This window comes from Nicotiana sylvestris, chromosome 10 (assembly GCF_000393655.2).
Source record: "Nicotiana sylvestris chromosome 10, ASM39365v2, whole genome shotgun sequence".
NCBI lineage: Eukaryota > Viridiplantae > Streptophyta > Magnoliopsida > Solanales > Solanaceae > Nicotiana > Nicotiana sylvestris.
This window is the reverse complement of record NC_091066.1, coordinates 94,692,806-94,717,221: the sequence shown is the minus strand read 5'-3', so window position 1 is coordinate 94,717,221 and position 24,416 is coordinate 94,692,806. Positions and strand designations below refer to the sequence as shown.

Here is a 24,416-nt window from a genome sequence, read left to right as displayed (position 1 = left end):
ATATGCTTAAGATAGAGGAAACTTCCCTAAACATCAAGTCGGGGTCTGAATCAAAGTCAGACTCTATTCCACGCGCTCGAACTAATGCACACAACTTCTTCTCAGCCTTCTTGGGGTACACACAACACTTGTCTTTCTCACCAAGTGCAACCTTCTCCTTCACACCCTTCACCTTTCATTCAACACTTGCAGCTGGCTTCTCTTTTTCACCCCCTATCTACATATATCTCAAAAGTCACAGTCTCCTCGCCTACTCTAAGCATGAGTTTTCTCTCATGTATATCTAGTATTGCTCTACCTGATGCTAAGAATGGTCTTCCTGGGATTAGGGGTATCTCCTTGTTCTCCTCCATATTCACAACTATAAAGTCTACAGGAAATACGAACTTATCCACCTGAACTAAGATATCTTCAACTATCCCCTCCGGTACTATCTTTTTTTGATCTGCCAGTTGCAATGATATTAGTGCAGACCTTATCTCTCTAATCTCATTCTCTAGTTTCCTATAAATAGACAAAGGCATTATATTAATTGAGGCACCATAATCACATAAAGATTTATCAAAGTTAAGAGTGCCTAAAGAGCAAGGTATGGTAAAACTTCCTGGATCTCCACACTTTTGTGGGAGTTTGTTTTGCAAGATTGCACTGCAATGCTCTATGAGCTTGACCACTGATGTCTCATCTTTCTCTTCTTCATCAGGATCTCCTACATGAATTTTGCATAAGATGGCATTCATGAGAGAACTTCTGTGAATGGAAAATTTACGTTAACTTGCCTCAACATATTTAGAAATCTCTCAAACTGCTTTTCCAGCTTTTCTCTATATATCTTTTGGGGAAACGGTAGAGTAGGCATATGCTCGCTCTGGTGTGATACGCTGATGATTACAGTATGAGCGAACAAACCTTAGGGGATGGAAATAAAGAATAAGGAAAAATAAAAAGGTAAACAAGTCAGTAAGGGTTCTAAAATATCTGCAGTATTTAAACACATATGTTGTGCTTCATTCTTATATGGGATGGCGTCACCCTGGAAGTCCGCTCTGAAGTGACTCATCTTAGCAACTTGTGCACATCATCTTCCTCCCTTCTTGAAACTTCCTCCTTTTTTTTCTTGTCAGTTCCCTTCTTGCCTTTCTTCTTCTTATCATCTTCAATTTTCAGCTCCTTCCTACTTCTTTTTCAAGTGTCACCTCTTCTTGGAATGTAGTGGATTTTTTCAACACTTGCCCGCTTCTCAAGGTCACAACATTTACCATTTCTTTGGACTTCTTCTCAGTATCAATTGGGAAAGTACCTGGGATTCTCTCAAACAATATAGTTGCAATCTATCCCACTTGACTCTTCAAGCTTCGCAAACCTGTGCCAAGCTCTTTGATGGCTGCACCATGAGCATCTAATGTCTCATCTGTCATGAAAATAAAAGACTTCATGAAATATTCTAAACCAGATTGAATTGACTATTGAGGCTGAAACTATGGCCTCTGCTGATTTTGGAATCCTAGAGCTCATTGTCCTTGAAATTTGTGGTTGTTTTGTTGCCATGAATTTTCTATACCCCCAGGTGAACTCCTTGAAAAATCGGGATGCTTCTGACCCATTATATTGAAGTTATAACTACCCAAAATATTTACTTCCTCCATTGAAGCTTGACACTCATGAGTGGGATGTCCTCTTTCACATATATCACATGTTGAGTGAGGCTCATTGTGTATTGAGGCTAAGGTTAGCTTTCTTAATTCTTTGGACATGGAATCAAGCTATACTTGCACAGATGTGTTAGCATCAATTTGGTGAACACCTATTGATCTTTTTATTTCAGCAATCTTAGAGGGCCACTGATTTGCATCTTCAGATAACTCATCTAGAATTATGACTATCTCCTCTGGAGTATATTTCATCAATAGGCCTCCAGCTGCATTGCTCAATGTTCTCCGTGAGTCCCATGTCAATCCATCCCAAAAGTCCTAGAGTTGCATCCAGAGTTTAATTCTGCTATGTTGACACTTTCACACTATCTCCTTAAACCTCTCCTAAGCATCAAACACAGTTTCAGTCTCATTCTGGCAGAGGTTATGGATTTCTCTTCTGAACATGGCCGTCTTAGCTGAGGAGAAATATTTATCAAGAAATTTTCTGGTCATATCCTCCCATATTCTAATTGATCCCTATGTCAAGTTTCGAAGCTAGTGCTTTGTATCATCTTTGAGTGTAAACGTGAATGCCCTTAAATAAACTGCATCTTGTGACACACTATTCTATTAAAAGGTGTTCATTATCTCCTCGAAGTCCATTAGATTATTGTATGGATCTTCGTTTGCTTTCTTCCGAAGATACACCAATTTTGAAGGGTTTGGAGCAACCCTTGTTTTAACTCGAAATTATTGGCTGCAAGTGGAGGTGGTCTCACACATGATAAGCCTTGGTTTTAGACCGGTCAAGCATAATCGCCAAGTGGTATCCCTTGGTCGGGAGGTGTATTTATGAACTGGTACGCACCCAAGGGCTAATTTCTAGCCATTCTTCGAGCCATCTCCTCCTCATAAGCAATTTATGCATCTCTAAGTGCTGCTTCTTTAGCATCCCTTGCAGCTTTCACTCTCAATTGGGCTGCCTCTCTCGCAGCCAAATCAACATTATCATAATCTCTAGCCTTCTCTATATTCTCGGGGAGATTTGTTTCCTTCCTCAACTGTCGCAGTTGTCTCTCGATTTCTGGTTCATATGGTTGCACTTCTTTCCCAGAAGATCGAGTCATGCACCAATCTAACATGTAGTCTGCGCACAGTCAAAGAACAACAAACGTAAAAAGAGAAAAATAAAAAAATAAAAAGAAAAATTCTTGAATTAGCACCACAACCTATTTCAAACACTATTGATTAAGGTTTGCCTCCTACTACTGAATCATAAGCATCTAGATTTTTTTATTAATATTAACGACGAGATAAATCCCTAGCAACGATGCCAAAATTTAACGAGCGCAAAACACACACTTAAATATGCTCGCTAGCCAAATAGAGTAAATTAGAATATCGTATCCATAGGGATTGGAGTTAAACAATATTATCGTAGTTTGTAGCTATATTGTAATCCTACACGATCAACAATCTATAGTTCTGTGATTTAAAACTAAATTGAACAAAGAGTCCAAACTATAGACTAGTGACAAACAACGCAAATAATGAGCAAACAAAGATATTGATGGAAGAAAATAGGGTTTTGATGGAAAAGATGCAGGACAATGGTTTGGGATCTAACTCTATGTAATTCACCTCTAATATTCTAGTGAGTCTCTCGAATTCACTTGGTTATTAGTTCAATTGATTAGTATAAACTCCTCTTTCTATTAAGTCTCAACCTCACAAGATGAATTAAATTAAGCTCGGTGAAGATATGCACAAATTCATAGTGGATTGGTCTTTAGGAGAACCTCTCTTGATTATCCTCCTAACTAGGTTTAATCAACAATTATGCTAGCCTCTTTCGATTACTAAGAAGAATTAATGAATTCAGCCAACAAATTATAATGCAAAGATATCACAAGTTACGCCTCTCTCAATTACATGAATTAGTCAATATAGATGCAACGATTAATACATCCAAAATGATTCAATACATAATACTAGAGTTTTATATTCACAAACAATTATCAGTACACTAAATCCATTAAACCCTAAAGTGAACTACTCCATAGACATGGATCAATTCATCAAAAATATGTTTATGTTAAAGGAAAAAATAAACGATCAAAACTCTTGTCTAGAGTGAGGATTGAATGATGAAATACTTTAGCTTTTGCTTCTCCAACTCCTCTTTGGCTTCCTTCGGTCTAAGATGTGTCAAAAGACCTCAAAATAACGCTTTTTCATATCGGGCCCAGATGAAAACAAATTTTGCTACACGCAATAGGAGATTTACTCTGTAAAATTTGTACAAGCGTGCTGCATGGGGCAATGCGCCAGGTGGAAAGCAATGGGGATCTTCAGAGACCTTGCAAATTCAACAGGCAGCAATTTTGGGCAGTCGTGACATGCCACACAACGTCCCATGCGCCGCAGCTGTGGAGGTTTCTCAGAGTAAATCTTTTTCGCTCGCTTTTTGATATCCAGGCTTTGTCCTTGACCCCTAAACGTGATCCTGGCTTAATCCTTTGGGCTCTTACTCATACTTCAAAGCTCCAAATATCTCAAATTAGCTCCATAATATCTACATCACTCGGAATCACTCCTACAAGACATAAAACACGAAATAAGTGCAAAACACTAGCGATTAAAACTTAAGCTTAATTAAAGTACAGTAAATTAGAGTGCAATAAGAGACTAAATCACAAGATTATAGTTTATCGTTAGTTAGCCTAAAAATGTTAAAGTTGATGATATGAAGACAACGTTTACCAAAGAAAAAGAAAAGAGGAAAAGATTAATTTGATACCTGGGTTGAATAGTGCAAGTTAATGTTGATCAGAAATTCAGCAGAAAGATTATACATCTTACTCTAGTCTATGTCCGTGGAAATAGGTTTCAGGTAATTGGCGACCTCTACCGGTTTGGAAAGTAGGTGACACTCAATCAAAACCGTGAGAATGACACTCTATTTTCCAATAGGGTTTTGAGTGGGCGTTGTGTAAGTGTTACCTAAATTCCCATGATCGGATGACAGTGAGAAAGGAACATCTTCTCTCTATTCAGTTGGGGCCGGTGTTGATACCCAATTTTTTCCTATGTATTTTTTATACACAAAATAGTTTCAAAATAGCATATACATGCATACATAAGCATACCCAAGTGTTTTAGTATTCTTTCCGATCTTTTGAAGAGTTTTTAAAATCAATTTACTATCCATTTTAGTAGTACTAAATCCATAATTATTCACAAAATCATCAATTTTGGTGAATAATTTATATTTTTCCCATATTTATATCAAAATATAGTTAACATAATTTTTGTAGATTTTTACAAATTTATTTGGTATTTAAAAGACTAAATTGCATGCATTTGAAATTATAGCCTATTTTAAGATTAATAGCATTTCATAATTGTAAAATTTGTTCCAATATTTTTAAATTAATATTTGTGTAATATTAACTGGCTCAGTACTTTTAATTTGCTTTTAAAATCATTTTGTACCATTTTTATAAAATAAAGGGAAAAAACTGGCCATTTAACATATAGCCTCATTTTATTTCAATTACAACCTATTTACATTTCAATTTTAGCCCTCAAATTAACCCAATCCTAATCCCCAGTTGGACCGACCCAATTTAATATTTTACCCGACCCATGACCCAATTAAAAAACCCGCCCGGATTCCCTTTTGATCTAGGTCGTTGATCATTTTGATCAACAGCCATAAGTTCCCCTTTCCTTTTTAATTTCCCAAACACCCCTAACCCTAATCACTTTCACCTAACTAGCCGCCTTTGAATCCCTTCGTCTCTCAAACTCTCTCGAAGGTTCTTCGGAACCCTAGTCGACTTCCACCCTTTTCAATTGTTACTTCACCGGAATCCATGGCTTCTCAGGCCATGGATGGCCTGTACTCACCCTCTCTCACCATCAAACCTAAGCTGTTCGATGATTTGAAGCCCGGATCTGATGGTTCTCTTTAGATCCTGCTCAGATCTGTATATCTATGGCTTCTCTGGCCATGCTCAGGCATATTCAAGTACTAGAATCCTTTTCTGACCTCATTCGACTCGAGATCAGACCTTCTTCTAAGCCTTTCTCATTTCTAGGGTTTTTTGAAACCCTAGCTATTTAAGATTTTTCTCTGTGTGTTTTCTTAGATCCATGCTATATCTGTGTTCTATTGGAGTTTTAAAACGTTTTCCTCAATCTTCTCTTTCAAAATTTGTTTCTTTTCGATTTAGGGTTTCTGAAAAAGTTTCAAAATGTATTCTGACTCTTCTTCTTCTTTTCTTTGTATGTATCTGCCTACGTTATGTTCTTATGTTTTCTTTTTATGCCTCGCATGATCCTCACCTGTGTTCTTATGTTTGCTTTATTATGCATATTCTTCTACTATGCTCCGTTCTTTCTTCTACTGGTTTCTATGTCATGCTTTCACACGTTTATCTTATGTGTTTGTTTAAACCTGTGTCCCTCTACTCTATCTACTAAGCTCTTAGTTCTTATTTGTCTTCTTCTGGACTTTGTTTGAGTTCTTTCTAAACATGTTTCATCTATTGTTCTCTTAAGTGCTATGTTACCTGTTTTCTCTTCTGAACCTATTTAAGTTCCGAGCTTTTCTTAAAATATGTCTTTATGCTTCAAATCAGTTTCTTCACTATGTTTGCCTCGAACTTGTTATTGTATCCGCTTCTTTTTCTCATAAGTCTCTGAAAGAGATTCCTGAGCATGTATCAATTACTTGCCTCCTCCTCTTTGTATCTTACTCAAGTTGGAAACCCTAGGATTTGGGGTTTTTGGGCTAGTTCTGATCTGGTGTTCGGACTAGGGTTCTACTTTGGAACTCTGGGCTTTCTCATACTCGTTTCGAGTCTATGTACTGAACTTAAATTTCTTTGTTTATGACTTTGAACTTTTCTACACTAGATCTTTCTAATTAGCATGACTGTTCTTTCCTATTTGACATGTCTGTATGCTTTATATATGAAGAATTCTTCCTTCAAAAAAAGGGTTTCCAATTTGTGATTGATTCAGAATTCCTTTTTTAATAAGGTTCGATTGATTGTTACTGATTTTCTTTAATTAAACCTTTCTTCACCTTTTCTGGTTGGATTCATTCATACCAAAACTCAATTTCTGATTTTACTGGTTGTTGATTGATTGCCTTTCCTTATTTGCACAAACCGTATTGATATCAAACTCTTTCCTTAAATAGTTTCTATGTATTTTCCCTTCTTGTACTACTTTGGAAAAGATTTTAATCCAATTCTTTTCTTAATTGTCTTCTGCCCGTTTGAAATCATAATCCCTTAACTGAAGAGAGATTCTGTGTGATTGATTGCAAACTATTCCCTTACCTTTTCTTACTTGTTTTCTGCACTATAAAAGGGGCACGACCCTTCTACACTTAGAAACCTTGAACCTTCAGTTCAATACATCAAATTCAACACTTTACACACACACCTCTCAATTACAATACTCTTTCAACATTCTACTCTTTCTGAGATCTTTTGGAATTGTCTGCTTGCAACTTGGCTTTTTTCAAGATTGCTTTTACTTTTTTGTTTTCCCTGAAACTAGTATGTTCTAATTTAACTTTTCTACCTCACTCCCCTATGTGTTTATTTTACAGTTGCTACACTCTTGTCTACTTTGTTGTTCATGTTCTATATTGAATATGCTACTCTTTCTTTGTATCTGCTGTTTGTTATGAACTCTCTATACCCCACTCCCTTCTATGCGTTTGAGTTAAGGTTCGTGGCCTGACAGCATCTAAATAGCTTCTTAGGTCTGAACCGGATCCTCAATGAATCCCAACTCTCAGAATGTGGCTAATAGGCTAGTCAGGGAGTGTTCCAGCACTTCTGATTGCTTGGCATGACCACCAGCCTGCTATGGCTTTCCCTGAGTTCCCCCTTTGTGCACTTACACTCTCTCTTAGATTCTAAGTTCTGCCCCCCCCCCCTCTCTTATGAGCCTTGCTTTGGGACCTTGAGTTCCCTCTGAACTTGGACATTTGAGGGCTGGCATTTCCACACTACACTGTCTTAATTTTGCAATATATTTGGGTTGTAAGCACTGCCCGGAGTCCCCTCGAGGCTTTTAGGGAACTTTGACACATCCCAAATAAGAGAAGGCTTTGGAAATCTGTTCCTGGAAGTTGATTCACCTCATATTGTTGGACTTTGAGTCTGAATTAGGCTCCTTGGTTGTAGCTTAATTTCTGATGTAATTTTACATTTCTTAATTCATTCTGGTCTGTACTATATTGTAATAACTTATGGGGTTCTAGTGAAAAGGGGAGGGTCACTTATGTATGCATACGGGTAGACATCATGATCTTAGGTATTTATTCATGCAATCATAGCCTGTTTTACTTCTACATTTCATATAGAGATCCTGACTATAGGATTCTACACTTCTATATTTCATATAGAAATCCTGTGTATAGGATTCTGAACTTATGCATTTCATATATAAATCTTGCCTATAAGTTTTCTGCACCTCTGCATACATAGAGATCATGTCTATAAGTTTTCTGCATTCAAGCACGTCATATAGAAATCCTACCTATAAGTTTTCTACATTTATGCACGACATATAGAAATCCTGCCTGTAGTTTTCTGCATTCATGCACGACGTATAGAAATCATGCCTATAGTTTCTGCATTTCTACATCTTACATCTATCATTAGGCAAACAATCATAGGTTAAATAATAATCAATTGCATTCTAGATACCATGTCTATAGGACGCCTGCACTTTCATAATCGTTTTAAAACCAACAACCCCTAGAAATCATGCCTATAGAAGTAACCTTTGAATCTGATTTGCTTATGTCGTCTGCAAGTTTAAAATCAGTTGCAATGTTGTCTAAAATCTGCGGAACTTTCGTTTTTCTATAGTCAGTAAGTTTTCTTTAAAATCAAAGCAAGCACTGTTAGATATCATCCCTATAGGTCTCACTTAGGCAAGCCATTAGGTAATTAATTAACTGCATCAGTCTTTGATAAATTACAACCAGTGAAGGCTAATTCGGACTCCTCATTTGAGAAATATGTGATGAATCAGCCTATCCCATGCTTTAATTTGATTTTAGACCATAACCAGCACATGCAAGACATGCTAAACAATCTGTTTTTAAATGAGGAGGCCTGTTTGAGCCCTTTAAGCTATTATATGTTATCCCCATACTTTCCCTATATGTTTTGATTGTCGCTCTAGAATTTTATCCTTTTAAAACTCTGAAAACCAAATCTCCCTTCCCTTTAGGACTAGTAGTCCCAAATTCCTTTGGGACTGATAGGATTGGGTCAGGTACTAGCATGCAATAAGTAACGACACCATTCTGCGCTTTACTACCTTAACGAGATGGGAAGGGTAGATATGCATATGATGACCGGTGCACTAATTTCACGTGCAACCCATCTTCTGAGGAGCGATTGCTGGGTATTGCATTGATGTGATCTATATTGTTTGTAAACCTAGCCCCCCCTTTTCTTTTGACTTGTTTTATTGTTCGAAAAATTTCCACTTTTTTTATTCTCTTCAAACTTTCAATTTGCTTGCAATAAGATGTGAAAATCCCCTTATATTTGAGGCCCTTAATTGCTTACTTGATTATGTGAAGTCACAATTGTAACATGGTCGGGTACCACACTAGTGAATCTTGAGGGGTTCCTAACACCTTCCCCTCGAGATAATTTCTAGCCCTTACTCGAACTCTGGTTCTTCAAACTCGAACCCTTCTTAGTGTCCTAATGAACTTAATCATTAGGTGGCGACTCTTCAAGTTCCAAAACCCAATTCCCAAAAGGGAACGAGTTGTCCTCCTAAATGTCACAATCCCGATTTTGCGAGAAAAAGGGGGCGCGATAGCGTGGCAACTCTTCTAGGGAATTTCTTTTAGGCTTTTACCATTTTATGTTATTTGTGACTTTAGTGCTTCTTTATTGCCTTTATCTAATGTCTTTATTTCTCTTCTATTACGAAACTGACTTGGCTCCTTTGTTTCTTTTCTTTAGTGCTTTCCTTTACTATTTTCCTTTAATACTGTTGTAATTATGAGAAATTATTGTAATTATTACTTTATGAACATGCAAATACATGGCAACTTGTTTCATTCTTGTAACTGCATATTCAACATCATATTCCACTCGTGCCAAACAAAATACCATAGCAACGCTTATAATGAGTGGTTGCGCCCTTCCGATATCATTACCCCCTAAATTTGGCAAAGGCGTATTTGCGATAAAACCAGTCGATCAATGGTGTAGTCGACGGTTCCGTGCCTTTCCATTTTGAGTTGTCCACTCAAGGGTACCAGTCTAATACCTTATAGAAACCCTACTCTGTTCAATTGTGCATGCATCACTGTCAAAACCTAGCCGAGTCAGTTATGTTGTCCACATAATGACTCTTTATGATAGACTTGTCCAAAGTCCACTGAGTTCCCTAGGAACCCAAACAGATGTTACCATATTCTGTGCATTTATTTGGAGAACTAAATGCTGCTTAAGCTAATTATTGGTTTAAATGGTCGAGTCCGGCGAGGTAAGGGTCTAACACTTTTGTTTACAGAAATGAGGCACGAAGTCCCCATATTTGGCATGGTCACCAACATTCACCCAAGGTTTTGCTAAGCTGGTGGGAGGATCTTCACTCCAGTGATCAGGCTCTTATCCGGAAGTACCTAGGAAATTTTCCTTCTCTCCTGGAGGTCCAACCCAAAAACAAAATCATAGAAGCTGCTACTCTATTCTGTGACTATGATAGGTCTGTGTTTTGCTTCGGGGAGATTGAGATGACACCTCTACTCGAGGAAATACGAGGATTAGCTGGTATTCCGTGGGAGACTCCCGGTTTACTTATGCCAAAAAATTGCAAGGGTAGGGGTTTTCTCAAAATGATGGGACTAAAGAAAAACATAGACTTGACCTGTTTGAAGGATTCCTACATTCCTTTTGACTATCTGTACGAAAGGTACGACCATAGTAAGTCCTACCGCACTTACCCAGATGAATTTGCCCTCACCTCATTAGGGCATATCCACAGAAGGGTCTTTGTCTTTATGTTCTGCTCCTTGGGGATGATAGTGTTTCCTATGAAGAAAGCAAGGATTCACACCAGGTTAGATATGGTCACTAAAACTTTAATGGAGGGATTTGGTGGGCAACCCTTTAGCATAGTGCCCAATGATCGTTGCAGAAATGTACCAAGCCTTGCAAAAGTGTCAACAAGGAGCCCCATACTTCGAAGGCTACAACTTGCTACTCCAGCTCTGGCTCATGGAGCATCTTCAAAGGGGTGAATATCGGCAAGAGATTCAGCATAGAGACTGGGAGAATCATATAGCCTTCCATCAAGCAAGGAGAATGAACTACATGCCCAACATGTTTGCTCAGCCAGGAGATACCAAGGGGTGGGTGGAGCTATTTGAAAATCTAACTGAGGATCAAATACAATGGATGTTCGAGTGGTTCCTTACTGAAGAGTTCATCGCCCGATCCAGGGACGCTCCATTTCTAATACTGATCGGTTTAAGAGGAACCTACCGTTATGTCCCCATCCGGATCATGAGACAGGCTGGTAGGAAGAAGGTTATACCAAGGGTCGACAAGATGAGTCACTTCCGGGCTGATTTCCAAGCTGATGATAGTCCTTATAAGTGCCAAGCTCAGCATATGTGGCATTGCAAGATCATCATGGGAAGATATACTATTGAGCCAGACAGATACCATGCTGGCTGCACCCCATGCTATTAGGGATGACTGGAGGATAATCACAATGGTCTGGGCCAACTTGGGTTTGTTCGAGGTCATAGGATCATCAATGAAAAGGTTGAAGCACAGGTCAAGTACAACCAATTGCGCAAAAGGATACCGGAATGCGAAAGTGATCACCAGGAGGGTCAAGAAGCTTATCAAAAGTTGATTGAAGAATGGAAAGATATGGCTATCAGTGCCAACAAGCGACTAGAGTATTTGGAGCGGGGTTTAGTGTAATTGGAAAGGAAGTTCATCCAGAGGATTGAAAATTGCCAGAACACTGAGGGAAACGAAGGAGGACACTTGGCTAGAGCCTATTTGCTACTGGGACTGCGTGAGCTGGTGAAGCTGTTCGATGGACCTAAAGATGCCGATATGGAACGGTGTTATGGCTGTCATGGCCACCGGGATGGGTACCTTTGCATTGGATGGTAACATAACCACTTCGAATGGTACATGTGTCTTTGGAGACCCTAACTCGACCTCAATAGGTCCTGGCGTCTTTGCAGAAGAAGGTGCTTCGAACTCAAGTGGTATGGACATGTCTACTTCAGTGTTTTTAGAAGGATAGATCTGGACCACAATAGCATTAAGTGTAACCGTTGGTTCTTTTGGCTCGTCACTTTCAGTAATCAATCTGATCGACCCTTGGGTCCCCAATCATCCTTTATCTCAATCATGTGAATGCCCCCACCCTTGTGGTCAGGCAGAGGGTTGTTGCAGACATTCGGAGTTGGCTCCTTTGCTATGATGATCTTGTTGTCAATCAAAGCTTGGATCTTATCCTTCAGAGAGTGGCACTCATCAATGGTATGCCCCTTCATGCTGGAATGATATGCATAGGTTTTGTTTGGGTTGACCCATTGAGAGGGGTTTTCAGGGTTGTAGGTTGATATGTGGGTGGAGGTATTAAGTAGGTTTGGTATTCAACTGGGGATTTTGTTCTTTGTGCAACTATCACAGCACTCACGTCCCTTTTCTTGGACGTTCCACCAGACTGTATAGCCTTGTTGGTGGCCTGCAAAGCTTCAAAGTTAGTGACCATATCACTTTTGATACCTTCCTCGATCCTTTCCCCTAGCTTGATGATGTCGGAAAATTTCTGGCTTTCAATCAGCATTAACCTTTGATAGTACTGTGGGTCTTGAGCTCGGATGAAAAACCTGTTCATTTGTTCTTCTTCTAAAGCCGTTCTGACCTTAGCAGCTTCTGATCTCCAACGAGTAGCATACTCGCGGAATGTCTCCGAGGGTTTCTTCTTTAAGTTCTGGATGTAGAACACGTCTGGTGCATTTTCTGCATTGAACCTGAACCTGTCCATGAAATCGGACGCCATACTTACCCAATTTGACCACTTCTTAGGGTCTTGGTTGATGTACCAAGACAAAGCATCTCCTTTCAGACTTCTCATAAAGAGTTTCATGCGAATCTTTTCATCCCTTCCCACTCCGACCAGCTTGTCGCAGTACGTCCTCAAATGGACTCTGGGATCCCCTATGCCATCAAACATCTCAAACTTGGGAGGTTTGTACCCCTTAGGAAGTTTGACATCTGGCCGAATGCAAAGGTCCTCGTAATTCAGTCCCTCAATCCCCTTGCTTCCTTCAACATCCTGAACTCTACTAGTTAGCTTCTTGAGTTCCGTAGCCAGATTCTTGATAATAGAGTCTTTGTCATCAGACTCAGGTGTGCTTGAAATAAATTGAGTATAATGTGGTATGGTTTCCACATAGAAGGGGGTGTTGTGGAGCTAATCATTTGTGGAGTTTAGTGGTTCAGGAATGAGCAGTGGGGTGTTGTCTGAAGTGTGGCATGTGTTGCAGTGGTGATGGGGAGCGGGTTGGTTTTGTGGTTTCGTGATGCTTTGTGGAGGTGTGGGATCTTGAGTGTTGGAAAAGTTGAAATTTGGGGTAGTGAGGGAAAATGACAAATTCGCCAAGTTTCGAACTTGGTCCAGTTCTTCCTGAAACTTCAATAACTTCTGTTCGAGCTGGGTTTATACCCTAGAACACCTAGCCGAGTCCAATAAGCAGGCTCTAGACGACCAACTGTCACTGAAACCGGGCCTGATGATCTTTGGAGGAAGATACAAGCCAAAGAGTATTCGGTCATTGATCAGTTGAACAAAACGCCAGCCCAGATATCTATCTTGGCTCTGCTACAAAGCTCTGACGCACATAAGAATGCCTTATTGAAGGTGTTGAGCGAGGCATATGTACCCAGCAACATAACTGGATGAGAAATGACAAACATGGTGGGGAAAGTATTGGAGAGTCACAAAATAACTTTCCACAAAGATGAGCTGCCACTTGAAGGGCTAAGCCACAACAAGGCCTTGTACATCACTGCGCAGTACGAAAGATCATTTCATCACCAGAGTCCTGATTGACGGAGGGTCCAGCCTCAATATTTGTCCATTGGTGACTCTCAGAACACGGGGAAAAAGCCTGCATGAGATCAAGGATAGAGCCATAAATGCCAAAGCTTTCGATGGATCCCAAAGGTCCACTATTGGGGAAATCAGTTTGTGTCTGCAAATGGGACCGACTTGGTTCGACATTGATTTTCAAGTGATAGACATCCCAACATCTTACAACTTGCTATTAGGATGGCCCTAGATCCATGCTGTTGGGGATGTGGCATCAACCCTATATCAAGCAATGAAATTCGAGTGAAATCACCAAGAGGTAATTATTCACATCGACGGTAGCAATCCAATATACAGTCGCCAGACCATCCCAGCAATCAGAGGAAGAAGGAAGATAGGCGGAGAAACCTACCATCACATTGAGCGAGTCAGCGCCATGGACAAGGACAAATGGTGGAATAGCAAAATTGAAAGTATACTGAATTGGTGCGGATAAGAACCTGGCAGTGGACTTGGAAAGAATCTCCAAGGAATCGCTAAGCAATCAAGTTGAAGAAATACGGTACCACTTTCAGTTTGGAATATGAATACACTTGGGAGGAATTCAACCACTGGTCGCCACTATGGCGCAGTCCCTACTACCCACTGGAGCATCCAATACCTCGCTTGGATTAGACTTTCCAGCCCGCCAATGTCATATATGGGTCAGGAGAAGAGGAAGCACTGGTGGCGATGAGGAATTTATTTTTGGAAGATGATAATATGGACTGTTGTGTCATTTTCGAGGAGAAGGGGGAGGAAAGCCCTTCTATACAAGCTGCGAGCCGAGGGACATGCCTCAACAATTGGTCCATCAAAACCACCAGGGCTCGGAAAGCTTCGGGGTAGCAAGGCTGAACAAAGCACCATGCATTATCTTTATTTCTTCGCTAATTGACTTTCTCTCCGCATTTCTTATATTTAATTAAGAGCTCCAATGTTAAAATAAATTATAAAAAGTTATCAAAGCATTTTAGTTTCTTATAAATTTTGCTCATATTACTTTTTATCGTCTACTTTATTTAGACAACTTACTATTACTTATCTTGATGAACCGACGATTGTGACGTGCGACGAGGCAATGCAACAAACGGATATGGACTCAAAAGAAGAGGATATACCAGAAGAGGTTGTTAAAGAGGTTGGGGATTTTGAGAACAGACCTAAGTCTAACCTGGACGAAACTGAGACCATCAACCTGGAAGATGCAGAAAACGTCAAAGAAACACGAATCGGCATTCATCTATCACCATCAGAAAAGAAAGATTAGACAGAATTTCTAAGGGAATATGAGGACATATTCGCCTGGTCTTATGATGACATGACTGGTCTCAGTACATCTATTATTGCTCACAAACTTCCAACCGATCTGACATGTCCACCAGTAAAATAGAAACTCAGGAAGTTCAAACCTGACATGAGTTTGAAAATCAAGGAAGAAGTCACCAAGCAAGTCAACGCCAAGGTTCTCAGGGTAGTAGAGTATCCAACATGGTTAACCAATATTGTGCCAGTGCCGAAGAAGGACGAGAAAGTTAGAGTTTGTGTCGACTACCGGGATCTCAACTGGGCCAGTCCGAAAGATGACTTCTCCTTGCCGAACATACACATTCTAATTGAAATAAGCACCAAGCATGAACTGCTATCGTTCATTAATTGTTTTGCTGGGTATCATCAGATATGGATAGATGAGGAAGACGCGGAGAAAACGTCTTTCATTACACCGTGGGGGATGTATTGTTACAAAATGATGCCATTCGGGTTAAAGAATGTTGGGGCCACCTATATGAGGTCCATGACTGCTATTTTCCATGACATGATATACAAAAAGATCGAGGTATATGTAGACGAAGTCATCATCAAATCCATGAGAGCCAATGACCACATGGAAGATCTGAGGAAGTTCTTTAACAGACTAAGAAGGTACAACTTGAAGCTGAATCCCACCAAATGTACATTCGGGGTTCCTGCCGGAAAACTACTCGAGTGTATTGTGAGTCGTCGAGGAATAGAACTGGATCCGTCAAAGGTCAAACGCATCCAAGAATTGCCACCACCGAAGAACAAGAAAGAAGTTATGAGTTTCTTGGGAAGGCTTAACTACATCAGCTGGTTCATAGGTCAATCCACTGTCATTTGTGAGCCAATATTTAAGATGTTGAAAAAGGACGCCCGTACCAAATGGACTGATGATTGTCAGAAAGCCTTCGGCAGAATCAAGGAATACCTGTTAACGCCGTTAGTTTTGGTCCCGCCCGAGCCGGGTAGACCTCTATTACTCTACCTTACAGTATTGGATGGAGCTTTCAGTTGTGTTATGGAATAGCATGATAAAACGGGAAGAAAGGAGCAGGCCATCTATTATCTCAGCAAGAAGTTCACCCCATACGAGGCCCTATATTCTTTATTGGAATGCACATGTTATTCCCTGACTTGGGTATCTTAGAAGTTGAGATACTATTTATTTGCCCATACTACTTACCTTATATCAGGAATGGATCCTTTGAAGTACATCTTTCAAAAGCCCATGCCCACTGGCAAGCTAGCCAAGTGGCAAATCCTGCTGAGCAAATTCGACATTGTTTACGTGACTCAGAAGGCAATCAAAGGACAAGCACTAGCATATCATCTTGCCGAAAATCCCGTGGATGGAGAATACGAGCCTCTAAAGACATATTTTCCTGATGAAGAGGTATCTTTCATAGGAGAAGACATTGCAGAATCCTATGACGGTTGGAGAATGTTTTTCGATGGAGCAACAAATTTCAAAGGAGTTGGCATAAGAGCAGTCCTAGTATCAGAAACCGGTCAAAATTATCCGGTATCTGCCAAACTCAGGTTCCCGTGCACCAACAACATGGCCGAGTACGAAGCCAGCATCTGGCACCAACGCCGACTCTTCACTGTTATTTTCTTCGTCATCCGGGGAATTGTGGCCCGAATCTACGTCTACATGAGCAAATCTCTTATGTAGCCTTCGAGTAGGGGTTTTCTTGTCTTGAGGTTCTTCAGGCTTTGCAACCCTCTTTCTTTTGTTGTCCTTCCCCGATTTCGGAATCGAAGACTTGGTCCCTTCCCCAGGTGGGGCTGGCCTTATTTCGGAGACATCTCCGATGCTTGCATAAGTAAATGTGAATAAGTTGACGCCACCAGGGAATAAAATATATCTGAAACTTGGGAAGATAATTTACCATGATGTTTGGCCTCCCACTTGCCCCTCGATAAGTCACGCCATTTGCGCTCATCATACGAGGAGATGGTAGCTATTTTTCGGATCCACTCTCGAGGATGGAGACCGCGTGAGGCGCCCAGGTAGTGGATGCAGAAAGAGTAAAGGCATTATGAGGTGTGAAAACTAAGAATGAATAGATATTGGGAAGAAGAACTCCACTTACGATTAAAGTTCCATCTCTCCGGGAAAGACATTTTATCCCCGGGGATGACATTTGAAGTCCTTACTCTGATGAACCGGCTCATCCAGCTTAGATCTTTGGCTTCATCATTACTAGCAAAGAAGGCTTTCTTTGTTCGACGTTGAAGCTTGACAATCCCTCAAAATAACTGGGGCCGATATAATCGAATCAGATGGTTGAAGGTGAATTCCAACCTTTCGGCTTTTTCAGAAAAGTAGCACAACATGATCACGATGCGCCAAAAGAATGGGTGGATCTAGCCGAGGGTGACTTTGTATGTTTTGCATACGTCGATCACCACCGGATCAAGGGGACCCAGGGTGAAGGGGTAAGTGTAAACACTTAAATACTCCTCCATGTGGGTAGTAATGCTTTCCTCAGGGCTTGGGATCTGAACCATGACCTCATCTCCCCAACCACAATCCTTCTTCATATCTTTGAGGTGCTTCTCCGATGTCAAACTAAGATATCGAGATGCATGCTCGCATAGGCCTGGGACATCGGGGGGATTTTCAATACTAAAGTCCTTCTTAATCATGGAAGGGCCGAGGGTGATTTCTTCAAGCGTTGGCAGTGCCACTGGTTTGGCCGGCTGGGAGGTAGAAGAAGACGACGCTTTATCTTTTTTGGGACCGTTTTGAAAGTTTTAGCCATGATTTTAAGCTAAAGAATACAGACTGTATCGGAATGTGGTGTTTTTACAAGAACCTGGCATTTTCTGGGGCTTAAAGAGGCGGTGGAAACATATGATTAAAGAAAGAGATGAAGAAGAGAAAGATGTAATGAAAAAGTAAAGTTCTTTATTCAAAGAAATAGCTTCATATTTATAGAAGGGCAATGACGGTTCGGCGGTGCTAGTGGCCGACCAGTACTGGCATGCATTCAATGTTTTGGGGAAGTGGACCGATGGGATGTTTCAGTCACTTCAAGCGCCTACGTCACGGAAATGACGTCATTTCTAAAGGCTCCGGGAAAATGAGGTTCAAATCGTTTCTTATCATCTTACTCTAAGAAATGCGGGGACTATTTGTATACGGTCGAGATCGTATGCCTTCGATCTGTATGCTCGAGAGGTCATCCAAAGTCCGAGTTCAAGCGAGATCAAGTTCGGGGCTCGAGGGACCAGACCTGAGTTCGAAGACAGAGCACGATACGTACCGAGGTCGAGTATGCTCGACCTCGGAATAGTACCATTATGGATTTGCAACAAAATGAGCTAGATTCTTGCCATATCCCCAAGATCATGGTGCAAATCCCGGAATGGAATTGTACGATTTCGTACTAGGCAATTAGACAACTATACGAAGAATATTCCTTACTGTAAATAGAAATATACCTTATTTAGGATTCCCCTATTATATAAAGGGAATCCCAATCTTTTGTAAAATTATCTAATCATTGAGAAAAGAATATACTCTCTACTTTTTGCCTACTGTTATCAGAATTGTCCTTTAAGTCTACTATTCTTACTTTACTTTTCTTGCTTAATTGTTCTTATTGTTCTAAGCCCACCTCGAGGTTACTAAACTCGAGGTCACCACTGTTGAGTAACATTGGTTTGATTCACTTGTCTTTTTCATTTCTACTTCATATTTCTTGATTATTAATTACTATTGAACTAAATTACACTCAAGATGGCGATTGACATGAACATTCAGGAATTGCTAGTGATTGGAGATTCAGACCTACTTATACATCAGGTCTGAAAAGAATAGGCAACCAAGAACTCCAAGATACTCCCTTATCTACATCATGTACAGGAACAGAGGAAAAGGTTCACAAAGACAGAGTTCTAACATGTTCCCAAAGTTCAGAATAAGTTTGCCGATGCATTGGCTACCCTATCGTCCATGATACAACACCCCGACAAGAACTTCATTGATCCTATTCCGGTAAAGATATATGATCAACCAGCTTACTGCACTCATGTAGAAGAAGAAGCAGACGAAAAACCTTGGTTTCATGATATCAAGGAATATTTGACGAAATGAGAATATCCAAAACTCGCAAATCCTACTCAAAAACGCACACTTCGGACACTATCTAACAACTTCTTTCATAGCGGAGAAATCCTGTATAGGAGGACTCCTGATTTGGGGTTACTAAGGTGTGTTGACGCAAAGGAAGCATCCAAGATATTGGACGAAATTCATGTAGGGACCTGCGGTTTGCATATGAATGGCTTTGTCTTAGCCAAGAAGATACTCCGAGCTGGTTATTTTTGGATGACTATGGAAACGGACTGCATCTAGTATGTCCGTAAATGCAATCGCTATCAGATACATGCAGACATGATAAAGGTGCCTCCAAATGAGCTTACTGCGACAAGCTTGCCATGGCCGTTCGCTGCTTGGGGAATGGATGTTATAGGACCTATCGAACCTATCGCATCAAACGGGCATAGGTTCATTCTAGTGGCAATTGATTATTTCACCAAATGGGTTGAAGCAGCATCGTACAAAGCAGTGACTAAGAAAGTAGTAACAGATTTTGTCCGCGACCACATTGTTTGTCGGTTCGGAATTCCGGAGTCAATCATCACTAATAATGGTTCCAATCTCAACAACGACCTGATGAAAGCCATATGTGAAAACTTCAAGATCAAACACAAGAATTCTACAGCTTACAAACCTCAGATGAACAGAGTTGTGGAAGCCGCCAATAAGAATATCAAGAAGATACCGAGGAAGATGATAGAAAAGCACAAGTAGTGGCATGAGAAGTTATCATTTTCCTTGTTGGGATACCGCACCATAGTGTGCACAACAACCGGGGAAACTCCATATATGTTGGTTTATGGTACAGAAGCACTCATTCCTGCCGACGTAGAAATTCCCTCCTTAAGAATCATACAGGAAACTGAACTTGACGATGCAGAATAGGTAGAGATTTGCTACGAGCAGCTAGCTCTTATAGACGGAAAGAGAATGAATGTAGTTTGCCATGGTCAGCTCTATTAGAATAGAATGTCTAGAGCCTTCAACAAAATAGTCAAGCCGAGACAGTTTACACCGGGGCAGCTGGTGTTAAAGAAGATTTTCCCACATCAAGAGGAGGCCAAAGTGAAGTTCTCTCTTAACTGGCAGGGTCCATACATGGTTCACCGGGTCCTCACCGGAGGAGCCCTCATACTTGCGGAAATGGACGGTGAAGTTTGGTCGAAATCGATCAATTTAGATGTAGTGAAGCGCTACTATGTGTGACTTTTATGCTTTCCTCATATGATGTACTTTGAACTACGCCTGACCTGATTCCCGTTTAAGAGGGGATACGTAGCCAGCCCTATGGGTTAGGTCATAATTCAATAAAATTTTCATTTCCCCCCGCTATTGAAAACTGGGGCAGAATTTTGAGGAGGGCGCTCAAAATTCTGAAGTGATTTCAGCCATTCGACGCAAGCAGCCATTGGAAGCAGCAGCTTGGTAAACTGGGGCAGAATTTTGAGGAGGACCCTCAAAATTCTGGAGCGAGAGAAGTTGCAGTATCTTGGACCACATCGCCGTCGTCAGTTCATCTAAAAAAACTATTTTTAATTATGTATTTACTGTCATATTTCTTTACTAAATCATGCATGCATGTTACCAAAGTTGCTTCGTTTAGAAACGCTACCCCAATGAGATGTACAGTATCACAAGATCAGAGTCGAGCAGGTCAAGCAAAGCCAGCGGGGATACAAACTAACTTTTTCCCCCTTTACAAACTCACAATTTTTCTTTGGATGCAGGCACTTGAGTTGCAAAATCATCAAATATACTATACACTCACGACTCACATTGCTCAGGAATATAACTCTCGAAACTGTTGCACTTACTCACAGCTGCTATCCGCACACAGTGCTCCTAGTAGACACAATATCCCCAACAATCGCAATATCTCGATCCGCTACCAGCTAAGAAAATTCTATCATCATTTTGCCCCTTTACTCCTTGCATAAGGCTACCTTTCTGCCTTCCGAGACTAAGCATTGTCTCCATCTGCATTTCTCTACATTGCATAAGGCTACCTTTCTGCCTTTCAAGGTTAAGCTCTACCTCCATCTGCATTCATGCATTGCATAAGGCTACCTCTCTGCCTTTCGAGGTTAAGCTCTACCTCCATATGCATTCTCTGCATTGCATAAGGCTACCTTTCTGCCTTTCGAGGTTAAGCTCTACCTCCATCTGCATTTCCTGCATTGCATAAGGCTACCTTTCTACCTTTCGAGGTTAAGCTCTACCTCCATCTACATTTTCTGCATTGCATAAGGCTACCTTTCTTCCTTCCAAGGTTAAGCTCTACCTCCATCTGCATTTTCTTCATTGCATAAGGCTACCTTTCTGCCTTTCGAGGTTAAACTCTACCTCCATCTACATTCCTGCATTGCATAAGGCTACCTTTCTGCCTTTCAAGGTTAAGCTCTACCTCCATCTGCATTCCTGCATTGCATAAGGCTACCTTTTTGCCTTCCGAGACTAAGCACTGTCTCCATCCTGCATTGCTTTGTATTGCATAAGGCTACTGTTCTACCTTCCGAGACTAAGCACTGTCTCCACCATGCATGGCTGAAATATTGCCACTTTATCATTTTTGCATCGGCTGAAATATTGCCACTTTTTATTTACGTCTTGCATCGGCTGAAATATCACCACCTTCTGCATCTCATGGGCTGAAAGATCGCCAAATTGTCCAAAGGCGTCATTGTTCGGAGGCACCATTAGCATAGCCCAAGAACGCCATGCTATGGCCTGAGGACCGCATTTTATCCCTTGCATATCATTATTCAAAAGCATCATAGTTCGGAGTCGTCATTCTCATAGCCCGAGAACATCATTTCATAGCCTGCGAATCCTTTACCATACGCTACATGGCCTAGGACGTCATGGTCCAAGGACAACATTCATGGTCCAATGGGAACTTGCATCACATTTAAAATTATGCACAATATATGTTCGTATTGCTCATTTGTAGGTAAACCCTCTAGCAACGTCCGTCTCAGCAGGAGCAATCTCGCTCCAGTTCCCGCAACCTATCAGACTCTGACCATCCTTCTCAACCCAAACATCACGTTCGCTTTTCGAAATCTCCATCGGTATATTCTGCCAATGGATCCTGAACTACATATGGTCTGATTCCTGTAAGACCAGGGATATGTAGGCAGCTCAGGAACCAGAGCTCAGTCAAAATTCTTCAAATCGTTTCATTCGGTCAAAATTGGCCATCACATCTTTACCCGGCAACTCTTTCATCCTTCCGCGGTAAAGAGGGGCAGCTGTTGATACCCAATTTTTCCCTATGTATTTTTTATACACAAAATACTTTCAAAATAGCATATACACTCATACCCAAGTGTTTCAGTATTCTTTCCAATCTTTTGAAGAGTTTTAAAAATCAATTTAATATTCATTTTAGCAGTACTAAATCCATAATTATTCCCAAAATCATCAATTTTGGTGAATAATTTATTTTATTCCCATATTTATACAAAAATATAGTTAAGATAATTTGTATAGATTCTTACAAATTTATTTGGTATTTAAAAGACTAAATTGCATGCAATTGCAATTATAGCCTATTTTAAGATTAATAGCATTTCATAATTGTAAAATTTGTTCTAGTATTTTTAAATTAATATTTGTGTATTATTAACTGGCTCAGTACTTTTAATTTGCTTTTAAAATCATTTTTTATCATTTTTATAAAATAAAAGGAAAAAACTGGCCATTTAACATTTAGCCTCATTTCATTTCAGTTACAGCCTATTTACATTTAAATTTTAGCCCTCAAATTAATCCAATCCTAACCCCCAGCTGGACCGGCCCAATTTCATCTTTTACCCGACCCATGACCCAATTAAAAAACCCGCCCGGATTCCCTTTTTATCCAGGCCGTTGATCATTTTGATCAACGGCCATAAGTTTCCCTTTCCTTTTTAATTTCCCAAACACCCCTAACCCTAATCACTTTCACCTAACTAGCTGCCTTTGAATCCCTTCGTCTCTCAAACTCTCTCGAAGGTTCTTCGGAACCCTAGTCGACTTCCACCCTTTTCAATTGTTACTTTACCGGAATCCATGGCTTCTCAGGCCATGTATGGCTTGTACTCACCCTCTCTCACCATCAAACCTAAGTTGTTCGATGATTTGAAGCCAGACTCTGATGGTTCTCTATAAATCCTGCTCAGATATGTAGATCTATGACTTCTTCGGCCATGCTCCGGCATATTCAAGTACTAGAAGCCTTTTCTGACCTCATCCGACTCGAGATCGGACCTTCTTCCAAGCCTTTCTCATTTCTAGGTTTTTTTGAAACCCTAGCTATACGAGGTTTTTCTCTGTGTGATTTATTAGATCCATGCTATATCTGTGTTCTACTGGAGTTTTAAAACATTTTCCCCAATCTTCTCTTTCTAAATTTGTTTCTCTTCGATTTAGAGTTTCTGTGAAAGTTTCAAAATGTTTTCTGACTCTTCTTCTTCTTTTCTTTGTGTGTATCTGCCTACGTTATGTTCATATGTTTTCTTTTTATGCCTCGCATGATCCTCACCTGTGTTCTTATGATTGCTTTATTATGCATATTCTTCTACTATGCTCCGTTCTTTCTTCTATTGGTTTCTATGTCATGCTTTCACACGTTTATCTTATGTGTTTGTTTAAACCTGTGTCCCCCTACTGTTTTTTCTACTAAGCTCTTAGTTCTTATTTTCCTTCTTCTGGACTTTGTTTGAGTTCTTTCTAAACATGTTTCATCTACTGTTCTCTTAAGTGTTATGTTACCTGTTTTCTCCTCTGAACCTGTTTAAGTTCCGAGCTTTTCTTAAAATATTTCTTTATGCTTCAAATCAGTTTCTTCACTATGTTTGCCTCGAACTTGTTATTGTATCTGCTTGTTTTCCTCATAAGTCTCTGAAAGAGATTCCTAAGCATGTTTCAATTACTTGCCTCCTCCTATTTGTACCTTGCTCGAGTTGGAAACCCTAGGATTTGGGGTTTTTGGGTGAGTTCTGATCTGGTGTTCGAACTAGGGTTCTACTTTGGAACTATGGGATTTCTCAGACTCGTTTCGAGTCTATGTACTGAACTTGAATTTCTTTGTTTATGACTTTGAACTTTTCTACACTACATCTTTCTAATTAGTATGACAGTTCTTTCCTATTTGATATGTCTTTATGCTTTATATATGAAGAATTCTTCCTTCAAAAAAAGGTTTGCCAATTTGTGAT

The 24,416-nt window shown here is 40.2% G+C and overlaps 1 protein-coding gene across 1 annotated transcript; it reads right to left on the bottom strand.

Moving 5' to 3' along the window:
• Nucleotides 1–206: 206 nt before the first annotated feature.
• LOC138879690 (uncharacterized) lies at nucleotides 207–1,604 on the bottom strand. Its single transcript, XM_070159319.1, has 3 exons — nucleotides 1,562–1,604; nucleotides 1,364–1,411; nucleotides 207–709 (listed from the first exon to the last, which is right to left on the bottom strand). The coding sequence occupies exons 1-3, from the start codon at nucleotides 1,602–1,604 to the stop codon at nucleotides 207–209; spliced, it is 594 nt and encodes a 197-aa protein (XP_070015420.1).
• Between the last annotated feature and the right edge of the window lie 22,812 nt (nucleotides 1,605–24,416).

Bases quoted from the DNA above. Each gene is read 5' to 3' on its own strand.
- LOC138879690 (XM_070159319.1), bottom strand. From the start codon at position 1,604: ATGGGTCAGAAGCATCCCGATTTTTCAAGGAGTTCACCTGGGG. The intron at 1,412-1,561 runs GTATAGAAAATT...TTTTCATGACAG, and splicing joins TTCAAGGAGTTCACCTGGGG to ATGAGACATTAGATGCTCAT. The intron at 710-1,363 runs GTTTGCGAAGCT...AAATTCATGTAG, and splicing joins CATCAAAGAGCTTGGCACAG to GAGATCCTGATGAAGAAGAG.